The 11,142-nt window shown below is 39.7% G+C and overlaps 1 protein-coding gene across 4 annotated transcripts; it reads right to left on the bottom strand.

Annotated features, from left to right (window-relative positions):
* Positions 1-1,538: 1,538 nt before the first annotated feature.
* slc52a2 (solute carrier family 52 member 2) lies at positions 1,539-8,831 on the bottom strand. Of its 4 annotated transcripts, none has more exons than XM_010787798.1 (5): positions 8,769-8,831; positions 8,043-8,183; positions 5,041-5,890; positions 4,819-4,942; positions 1,539-2,989 (listed from the first exon to the last, which is right to left on the bottom strand). In XM_010787798.1, the coding sequence occupies exons 2-5, from the start codon at positions 8,170-8,172 to the stop codon at positions 2,783-2,785; spliced, it is 1,311 nt and encodes a 436-aa protein (XP_010786100.1). In that variant the 5' UTR covers positions 8,173-8,183; positions 8,769-8,831; the 3' UTR covers positions 1,539-2,782. The 4 variants fall into 4 exon arrangements, with proteins under 4 accessions (XP_010786100.1, XP_010786101.1, XP_010786102.1 ...); XM_010787799.1 differs by lacking the exon at positions 8,769-8,831 and adding an exon at positions 8,662-8,684; XM_010787800.1 differs by lacking the exon at positions 8,769-8,831 and adding an exon at positions 8,302-8,319.
* Between the last annotated feature and the right edge of the window lie 2,311 nt (positions 8,832-11,142).

Raw genomic sequence — 11,142 nt, 5'->3', positions numbered from 1 at the left:
GTATCGGCCAATATATGAACTGCAGTGTGTGCCACTTCCGTATTGGCGTCCCGGCTCTTCCACAGAAGGTAAACATAGATGGGTACATAGAATATGAATAAATCGTCACCGATGTAGAGGATATATTTTTTTATTCACTTTGAACTCGGCCAAATGGAGTTTAATGCTTTGGGATTTAAGTTAGTACGTGCATGGGTTTGAAAGTATAACGTGCTAGCCTGCTGTAATACATCGTATAGTCAGGCACACATTTATGAGATTTAACAATGGCCAATTATATTTCTTAAATAATATGTAACCTATTCCCAGAGCATAATTCATGGGGCAACAAGGTGAGGTGTAAAATGTGTTTTAATATCATACATTTTACGCCAGCAAACTTCTTGTACGGACTTCGGCAGTAGTGAAGAGTCACTGAACGAATTAAGTACAAAGACGAATCGTTCGCGAACGTGCAAATCACCAGAAGTCGTTCGCGAACCGGTGAACGAATCAGTGAACAAATCTTTAAAGAGAACTGAATCAAAAGATTTGTGTCTCCGAAGGGATTCGAAATGCCCATCACTATTGCCCACAGTATTGAGTATGTAAGTCGCTTTGGATAAAAGCGTCTAACGTGACATGTAATGTAATGTAAAAATCGGATAATTAATATTAGCTGCTAATGGTAGCCACCAGAGTGTATCGCAGCATCTGGTTTTGGCTAGCTTCACTCTCACTCCTTATTTGGTAACGTGTGTGTGCATGTGGAACCTTCCCTCGATTCCATTGGCTCTAGCGGTTAAAAAGAGATGTCAATCATCAAAATCGACAAAGGGGGGCCAGAGATAGGTCAAATCCACCCAAATGTCCCCAGAAGTGTTTTTGTTTGCTAAATCTCTCTAAAAAGGTCAAATTTCACTTGTTTTGTATCAATCTTGATACAGGATACTTATGTTATAGTTTGGATTCCTAAAGCTTTTAGTCTACCATCCCATCATTCAAGGGTGGTTTTCACTATCAGTAATGTTTTTCTTTTGGACGGACATTATAATTTACATTTTTGTACTATGTTCAATCTGAATTAACTTTAAAATAAAAACATCTATATTGATTCTGACACTTCTACATCCAACTCACAGATGTAACCTTGCTTTGAGAAAAAAGAATATTAATTTACCCCTTTTAGAATTGCAGATATGGTCATTTGTTCTGGGAATGTCATTTTCGAGCCTGAAACCTGAAAAACAGGCTCAGGGCTTAACAGGCTAAATGTAGACACTAAACACTGCAAGATACAATAAATCCAGGTCAAGTTTCTTTAGAACTGCAGTTATTTCTACTGTGGTTCAGGTTTGACATTGCACTATGCCTTAATGCTCTGGATAACAGCTGACAGCAACCTGCACCTGCATCCTGCTCTGGATAACAGCTGACAGCAAGGTGCATCCTGTACCTTTAACAGAACACAAGGGGAACAGCCAGAATATATCAAATACTGCAGCTTTAAGACAAAAACTATTTCAACAAATCTTTATTATTTCCAATTTGTTCCATAATCTTCATAATAAACGTTTCAGCCATTTGAATATCAACTCAAATAAGAAAATCAACAAAAAATCACCAGATATGAAGAAAAATACATAAAAAAACATAATTGAACTTTCAAAACATTTTTTTAAAGATGGCAAAGAATCAAACCGATTATTAATATATTAAAAATGCAGGATTACTCTATGGGATTGCAACCATAAAGTTGAGGCAACATTAACAAATATTCTTCCTCTGTAAACTTCTGTAGAGTTAATGAAGTTATTAAATGAGATTTACTGTAGCAGCATAGTTGAAACAACTACCTTACAAGGAATTTATGCGTACCAAAGATATCAATTATTGTCAATTTAGTGACTGGGATGAGAGAATCCATGGTTTCCTGAAACTGCATCTCTTTACTCCCCATCAAAGCCAGCTATTGTTCCCTTAAGGTAACACAACATCACTGTACATTTGGAAGTAATGACAATCAAAAATAATAGTAAATAAACTAGTATTCCAACATATAAAGCATTATGAAACATTTTCAAGTGATAAGGAAAATTCCAATTAGGAGAACCTTCTTTTGAAAAGTTAACATAGCAAAAATCACTTTGGCGTGAAATCTAAGTAATAGCACTTCATTTATGAAACTGTTTATGTCACTTCATTACAAATATATGAACGTTTCATACTGCCGGCTTCAGCAATACTAAATTGTATATCAGACCAAAAGGCATCATGTGCTTCACAGGAATCAAAAACAAAGAGGTAGGCAACATTTTGAAAAAAGTCATGTAAATAAAAAAAGATTAATGTAAAATACTTCTTGTATGGAAGGGACTGTAATAGGCAACTAACAGTGTAAATATGTATTATATTTAGGAGCACCACATGTAAATGAATAAGTTAGTGATTGTGTACCTGAGTAAAGAGCTTTTCCCATGGACTGTTGTGTTGTGAAAATATCAGCTGCTGTTTTTGCAACAGTAAACAACTAGAAGGATTCAAACCACCACACAAAGCACTTGTGGTGGAAAGGCATCATACGCTTTTTACTTCCCCCTGGCCAATGTGCAGCGTACAAAGCTTCCATTATCTGGGAATGTTGTCACAGGCTCAGATGCTTCTGGATCAGGAGAGGATGCTTCATCACTAGAAAAGAAGATTATTCACTCCTGAGCCGCGAAAACTGTGTTAAAGTAGTCGTTCTGTTACGTATAACTGGGAATTGAGCCTATATAAAACCTTACATTTCTCACTCCTGCAGTCAGCATTTATTCACGCAATCTTGGCCCTGATCAAACACTTGATAGATGTTGATGAGGGGGAACATGGTGAGGGCTCCGATCAGTGAGCCAGCCTGGATGGAGATGCCGCACCACAGCAGGGCCGAGTGACCCGCCTCGTGAAGCAAAGTCCCGATTGCCACCTTCACATAGGAGAGGAGGCCGGTGAAAACAATCCAGGAGATGACCTGTAGGGGGCACACGCAAGCAGCTGGACTCAGTGGTGGACACGAACAGGGAGGTAAAACAGACAAGACTTTAGATCAGATCTATTATGAGAACTGGAATCCTTTGTGCTCAATCCTGATAGCTTCAAGAAAATGTGTGATAAACTCCTACAACAACAGCAGGGTAACACAAAACAAATTCACCCATTTCAACACATGAGAAGCAGAAGCATGCAATTTCACAAGGGAACAAAAAAAGTGATGACCTTGCTCACATGACTTGGATGTTTTCCCACCAAACTAACAGATAAAACACTTAGTGATCACTGAGTGTCCTCTTGAAACAGTTTCCATGGTTGTGTGTGTGCTACTTGCAGCATTTCAGTATTAATGGTGCAATATTAAACATGTTCCCTTTTTTTTGCAGTCAACTTGCAGAAATCTTTTCTGCAATAAAAGAACACAACTTTGGCAGTCAAAACATGTGTTCAGTGTTTCCCCTATATACAAATAGTGGCGGCGCAGCGCCGCTGCTGAAATATGAGCGCCGTTGCTAGGGGGCGCCAGCCAGGTACCCAAAAACATTGTTTTTCTTTACTTTTTTTTCTTTTCTTAAAATAATAATAAGTGGCGACCCTTTTTCATTTTTGATTGTTTGTTATGTGGATTTGTAGTATCTGTGTTACTGGCATAGGCGACACTGGCGGTCGCCTAGGCCGCCAGATCTGGGGGGTGCTGCGCTGGTAGCTCTGGGAGGGAAAAAACATTTTTGACCGTTGGCGCTCATCCTAATGTTCGGCCTTGATGTAACAACATTCATAATTAAGTAAATGTAACGCCCTTTTCACCCCGGTTACACTTTTAATTTGCCCTGTACGATGGGCGCTGTAAGTGATGAAAGTGGGGGATGTTGGCTTATCAGGCGCCCGCAGCTCACAGCCAAAGTGCGAGCGTGGTAGCGAGAGAGCGAGCAAGGGAGAGGGCGCACCGCTACCGGCGTTGTTGTTATTAGAATCTGGTGCTTGCTTCGGTAACGGTTATAAGAAGTAGATGTTTCTACAACCAGGGTGGAGGAGAGCTCTCCTGTCAGACTGAGAGGCTCAGTGAGGTAAAGGACTCTCTGAGTATTTAGATAGTTAATTTTAGTCTAAGTTATCTCAGTGGGTCTCAAACGTTTTGACCACNATTGGTTATGTTCACATACTTATTTGATTATTAAAATGTAAACCGATCTTTTTCATATGGGCGTTTTAGAGTTGTGCCCCCTAGATCAGGTCTCTAGTAATTGTGCTCAAAGTGCACCAGATTGAAGCATTTTACTGTAAAATGCATACCCCCGGACCCCGCTAGAGGATGTGACGTCCACCCCCCAATTTAAACATGTTCATACAATACTGAATATATTTGATGCCATTTTGACATCTATTACCTATGTCAATAAGTTTCTGTTTTTGCAGTGTATTTGTCTTTTGTAGAGATTTTTTATTTATTCTTTACACATAAAATGTCGCCTAAAATCTCACCGAGGGCAGCAAATTGTCTAGAACCGGCCCTGGTACTAGGCCTCAAGAGCCTTTCTTGTGCTAACTCATAGAAACAAATTGGCGGGGCGCACTTCGCACGCGCACACACTAAAAGCTTCCACGCGCTCCGCGATCACATAATGCTGGGCCCACGTGCCTTAGCACCGCTGCTATGACTCCATCCTAGGGGAAACACTGGTGTTCATTTCCAACTGCTAAATTAGAAGCTGAGGAACAAAACCGTTTTCAGTGTGTGTGTAAGTGTTTAATTTTGTACTTTCCTTCAGACTAAAATGTGTAAAAGAAAATGCATTTATCCCCACTCACCACTAAAGCCCCTCCTGCAGAGTTTTCCCGGAGTGGAGGACAGGGGCTGACTGCTGCCAACGCCATGAGATATGAAGCAAACGCAATCCCCCCGATAGACAGGAAGCTGAGACCAGTGGAGGACCTGGAAAACAAACATGGGGTTAATCAAAACACTGTACCTAAATAAATTTTTTTTTAAATCAAGTCCCAACTTTGTAATGAATAGATGCATTTTCTCACCTTAAAACAACAAACATTGCTACAAAGCAGGCCAGGGGGTTGGCTATGTTGCCAAGGACGACAGAGAGGTGAAAGGTCATGGTCCCGTAAGGCAAGCAGGTGAAGCTCTGCACAGAGGGCAGCACGCCGTTGGTGAGGGCGTTTGAGATGGCGAGCAGAAACAGCAGGTAGATGTTCCTCTTTGTCCAAAATGTCTGTGGCACTTCCTCAATCTGCACCAGCTCCTCAGACACCGGTGTTCCTCCGTTCTGTAGCAGGTCAGATTCCATTCCGTTTTTCACCGGTGCTGCATTTTCTGACTCCAGTGCAGGTGCATCTTCCTTTGACTTTACCTGTCTTCGCATTAAAGCCTGGAAACTCAGAGCTGAGATTGACAGCATGACAAACAAGGACCAGAAGAAGTTCTGTGCAGGAAAGTTCTCTTTTAAATATTCTGGATGCACTGTGCCATTCACGGTTTTACACTCCAGCTTGCCAACGCCTTGCCCTAAGGCCACAACACAAGGGACCAAGGCACTGAGGCCCTGACCGATGAAGAACGTACGAATATACTGTCGAGGGTAACTAAACATGAAAGGCAGGAAGGTGACGTTGGACGTGCAGCAAACAAAAGACAGCAGAAAGGTGAAGAGCAGGAAAGGCAGTGACCTTTCTTCTCCAGCTATTGTGAGGGTGTGTGACCAGAAGACAGCCAGAAGAGCGGAGGACACCACGGCCAGCGCCTGGATGCAGTGGATGACGATGCGTTCGTTTAAACGCCCCGGAGCACAGTGGTGAGTGATAGTCACTGCCACTGGACCAATGTTCCCAAATGCTATCAGCACTGAAATATAGGCAGGCAGATTCCAGCCTGAAAGCAGATATAATTATCAGTTAGGGCAATGAGGAATAGGTTTATATTATATATTCTTGTATGTTACAATACATCCAAATCGATCGAAATGGGAGCTATGAAAAACACAAACTTGAACTTCTCTTTTCCATGAAAAAGTACTTATTTTAAATCACTCATGCAGCTGTATTTTTAGGCATCTACTTCTTTTGTTACATTGCTACTTAATATAAGTTAAGATTTCCAGTAGTTAACTTACATGAACACATTAAAATGTAGCTTGCAAGACATATACAATAAGATGTGAGGAAGTATTCCGATATTTGTACTAAATTAAAAAAGGAGAGAATAAAAAACACAATGTTCAAAGTACAAGTTTATAAGAAATCTCTCATATAAAAGTACACTATTCGCAACATCAACATTAATTCAATTCATTCAAGGCAACAGAAGACTGCGGTCAAGCCAGCCGTCTTTCACTTTTGCGTGGTCAAACCAGCCGCCCCTGTATTTTGAGTGCGCGATTAGTTACAGGTTTACGGTAATGCAATAAAACAACCCTGGGAAGCTGGATTTCAAAGTAAAGGATGGCATGTGGTTCATTTCTATTATTTGCGATTGAGGAACAGGGTAATTTATGAGAATAATTGTAAGACTTATTGCTTCATAAACTTGTTGCACAAATACTATGAACTTATTTTACTGTGTACTTTTTGAGAATGGCAAAATTCCCTCCAGAGAACAAGGAGGAGCATTTTTGTCTAACTTTGACGTGGGATAAAAAACATTTCTTCCATAAGTAGTTTATGAAACTGCCATGTTTGTACTTAATACTTCTAGGACTACTTGCAAACATAATATGAACTACTTTTACTGTGTACTTTTTCAGTAATTTGAGTTTCAAAGTCCTCTCCAGAGAACAANCCACATTAAAGTTGACAAAAATGCTCCTTCTTGTTCTCTGGAGAGGACTTTGAAACTCAAATTACTGAAAAAGTACACAGTAAAAGTAGTTCATATTATGTTTGCAAGTAGTCTAAGAAGTACTAAGTACAAACATGGCAGACTCATAAACTACTTATGGAAGAAATGTTTTTTATCCCACGTCAAAGTTAGACAAAAATGCTCCTTCTTGTTCTCTGGAGGGAATTTTGCCATTCTCTCAAAAAGTACACAGTAAAAGTAGTTCATATTATGTTTGCAAGTAGTCTAAGAAGTACTAAGTACAAACATGGCAGACTCATAAACTACTTATGGAAGAAATGTTTTTTAGACCACATTAAAGTTGACAAAAATGCTCCTTCTTGTTCTCTGGAGAGGACTTTGAAACTCAAATTACTGAAAAAGTACACAGTAAAAGTAGTTCATATTATGTTTGCAAGTAGTCTAAGAAGTACTAAGTACAAACATGGCAGTTTCATAAACTACTTATGGAAGAAATGTTTTTTATCCCACGTCAAAGTTAGACAAAAATGCTCCTTCTTGTTCTCTGGAGGGAATTTTGCCATTCTCAAAAAGTACACAGTAAAAGTAGTTCATAGTATTTGTGCAACAAGTTTATGAAGCAATAAGTCCTAAAATTATTCTTATAAATTACCCTGTTCCTCAATCGCAAATAATAGAAATGAACCACATGCCATCCTTTACTTTGAAATCCAGCTTCCCAGAGTTGTTTTATTGCATTACCGTAAACCTGTAACTAATCGCGCACTCGAAATACAGGGGCGGCTGGTTTGACCACGCAAAAGTGAAAGACGGCTGGCTTGAACGCAGTAACAGAAGGACCTCAGTGTTATTGAAAATATGATTGTATTGTTATAAAAAGGTATAGTGTACTGTGTAGCTGGAATATGGATAAAGATTTACCATTACTCTGTTTCTTATTATTTATTGATTGATATTGTTATACCCGTAGCTATGCTGTATTCAACAAAGTTACATTTAATTATTCTTAATACTGCATCACACGAGTACATGAATGACTGAATGAAATACGAAGCTAGCTGTGGTCGTTTGGTACACGCTAACTTCTCAGGTTTGTACCAAAGTCCCACTGAAGCCAAAGATAATGAATGATAAAGCAAAGTGTCAACATTATATGACTTTATTCATTAATAAGGGCTCAATTGTGATAGACCAAAGTTCAGGTAAGGTAAGTTGCATCACTGACCTTCGTGCAGCACGTTGACTACCACCGGGAGCTCGACCCACAGACTGTTGACAGAAATCCAGGACCCCATGGCGAACAGAGCCACAAGCCCGTGGGTCACCGGCTCACTGCTCCACCAGCTACCGATCATGGTGCTGCGGACTGTGGATATAATAACAAACAAAAGGCTGGTAACACGTTTTACCGGCTTGTTTAGGCTGAACGACGAGACGTTTGTTCTTCGCACACTGCTTTAACCTGAATAATGGTGGACACTTACGCAAAGTTCCCGCCCCTTCAGTTGCCTTTCCGTGTGCCTCGTAAATTCAACTTTCAGTACAAGAATCTAAATTAGTTATTATGTAGATCAGCCTATTTAAGAATAATTTAACGTTATTGCATCATTATTAAAGATGCATTACTGTGATCATCAGTATTATAAACTGCTGGTTAATAGTATTTTATCCATTAATAATCTAAAGTTGCAAATTAACTTTAAGTGACTTAAGATATCCAGCCTAAGTAGTGGAGTAAAAAGTACAATATGATCTAAAATGAAGTAGAGAAGGAGCATAATTGTTTCAAAAGTAACAGGATACAATAAATATTGTAATATTAAGTTAAATAGACCTATAAATACCTGCAACATGTGAACTCGAGTTAATGTGCCCCCATTTCTCCAATGGTTACAAACGTCTGGTTAACTGTATTTATTTGCCATTCCAAACATTTATTCCCCATTCTTACCAGTGTCCAGCTATTTCCATGGACTATCCTTTTATCTGCATACTGGCTGTTAGACAGAAAAAGAGGCACTCAACTTAATTTGAAAGAATTATAAGTTTATACAGCGTCTTTATTTGTTGTTGTTGCCATAGTAACTGCGTTATTTAACATTTCAGTTTCCCGAGAAACTTGAAGGCACCATCGTCAAAGAAACCATTCCTAGACCACCGGTTGGATGAAACTGGCTGGTGCGTTCGTTTTCTCCTCCGCTGACAACTGATACGGGCGGCTCCATCAAAATCAAGGTTTTTCCTTAAAATGTTTCCACTTGAGGACTTTCATTTGACAATTCGTTGGTGACTATGATTCATGCACGAATTGGCTGTAAATATGTGTATGCTGTATATGGGGATATATTATTATATCATTACAAGTTTTGGGGACTCCATCATCTTCTCTTGGAGACATAGTGGGTAAGGTTAATTTCTTTTCAAGTATACTTGGGAAAATAAATGCATTAATAGTCCAGCAGCAAGTCCTCAAAAAAGGCTTTAGTTTTCGAGATACCCCTACCCGAGGTAGAGGGTAGAACAAATGACAACAATGATTTTCTTATCTTTAGGGTCTCCCATTAATGAAATTGATTGTTTTCTCATTTTATTTGGGGAAAAAAATGTTTTTTTGGTTGTTCTTTAGAACTACCCCAATCCCTGAAAAAGAGCCAAATTAGACCAGGCCGAATGTGGGAATGGTGACTAAAAAGCCCATAACTTGAGAATGACCACTATTTTCCTCTTCAGATTTGCTGAGGTATGAACCAGGTGGCTGTCCTACATCACCAAATAGTCAGACAATTATTTAACTAAAAAAATACTGAATTATAGTCCTGTAAACTTAGCTTTAGTTTAGATGGAAATTGTACTTGTTGGTGATAGGAACATAGGACTCAATCACTTTTCTCTCATTTATCAGAAAAACAGAAATCCCTAAAAAATATACCATTACTGAATTGTCTAGGGTGCTATTGAACACTAACGAGTAGTTGTATGGAAATATCTGGTACAGTTCTATTGCAAATTAGATTTCTTTAGACATAGGCCTAGCTCTTCTCTGATACAGTCACATTCCAAATGGGGGATTAGTGGCACAATAGCTTATAAATTAAGAATGCTTACTCTGATGGTCATTATATTTGGAGAGGGAAATACCAGGTGGCTGCACTACATCACCAAATAGTCAGAATAAGAGTAACCCAATAAAATAAAGTGTATTAGTTCTAAATTGCAAGCCTCTAAAACATAGGTGTAAATAGTACAGGTTTTATTGAAACTGGAACCTTAATTCAACGTACAGTATACAATTTATCAAATAATTATGTGAGAGGTCAAGTATATAGATACTAGAATATAATGTTAAATGTCAGGTTCCTCAGAGACGTTAGGGGACACATGTTGACATTGTGCACAGCAGATGCAGAACTCCGTACAGGGAAGGCCAACAGAGAGGCACTGGCACTTTCCACTCTCTCCACACTGCATCTTTGCAATACAAGTGAGTAATGTCTCTCACTTCTCTAGTTGCTGGGGTTTTTGTAAATAGCACTGGTTGAATGGCCCCATCTCTGACAATCCACCCCTTGCCAACAGGACTCCATAACAAGAGTTTGGGTTCGGGCTGTGACACCATATCGCTGTCTGAAACATTGCTCTTTACATGTTGTTGAAATGCATCCTCTGTTGGCGGCAGATTTTCCGAGGCTGCATCTGTTGTTGATGCAATTATGAACCTCAGTTCATCCAAGTTTGTGCACATCAGTCCAATTTCCTTTTTTCCATATAGCAGAAGCGCCAATTCTCTTGAGACTGGCAAAGACTCTTCCAAGCTGGCAGAGAGTCCAAAATGGGCCAGATCTTTGAGCTCGCTGAGAGGGGTCTTGAGTTTGGTGAATGCTGTTGTCTTTCCTATTCTGTACAAACTACTTGTTGTGCCACAGCCAGTGAGTGCATGACATGCTGGTAGACATCATTGCTACGCTGATGACACGCAACTAAATATAAAGAAAGACCCTATCCCACTGTCACCATCATCATCTCCATTCCCATCAACATCCTTTAACACCTGCATTGAGGAGATAAAGGCTTGGATGCAACAAACCTTCCTGCAGCTCAATAGCTCCAAAACAGAGGCTATTTTAGTTGGCACACCAAACCAGGTCCAGTCATCCCCCATAACCCACATCGCCTTTTCTGGCCAAAACATACCCCTCTCCACAGCAGTTACCAACCTGGGTGTAAGATTTGAACGACATCTGACCTTTGACACCCACATCAAACACCTGTGCAAAACCTCCTACTACCACCTCAGGAACATTGCAAAACTCCTGTCAGATGCTGAA

The sequence above is a fragment of the Notothenia coriiceps genome, unplaced genomic scaffold, assembly GCF_000735185.1.
Source record: "Notothenia coriiceps isolate Sejong01 unplaced genomic scaffold, NC01 NC01_scaffold00031241, whole genome shotgun sequence".
In the NCBI taxonomy this organism is placed as follows: domain Eukaryota; kingdom Metazoa; phylum Chordata; class Actinopteri; order Perciformes; family Nototheniidae; genus Notothenia; species Notothenia coriiceps.
This window is presented reverse-complemented; position numbering and strand designations above follow the sequence as displayed.

Excerpts from the sequence above, each read along its gene's own strand:
- slc52a2 (XM_010787798.1), bottom strand. The coding sequence starts at position 8,172 with ATGATCGGTAGCTGGTGGAGCAGTGAGCCGGTGACCCACGGGCTTGTG. Across the intron at positions 5,891-8,042 it reads AGTCAACGTGCTGCACGAAG|GCTGGAATCTGCCTGCCTAT; the intron begins GTCAGTGATGCA and ends ATCTGCTTTCAG. Across the intron at positions 2,990-4,818 it reads CTGCAGGAGGGGCTTTAGTG|GTCATCTCCTGGATTGTTTT; the intron begins GTGAGTGGGGAT and ends TGCCCCCTACAG.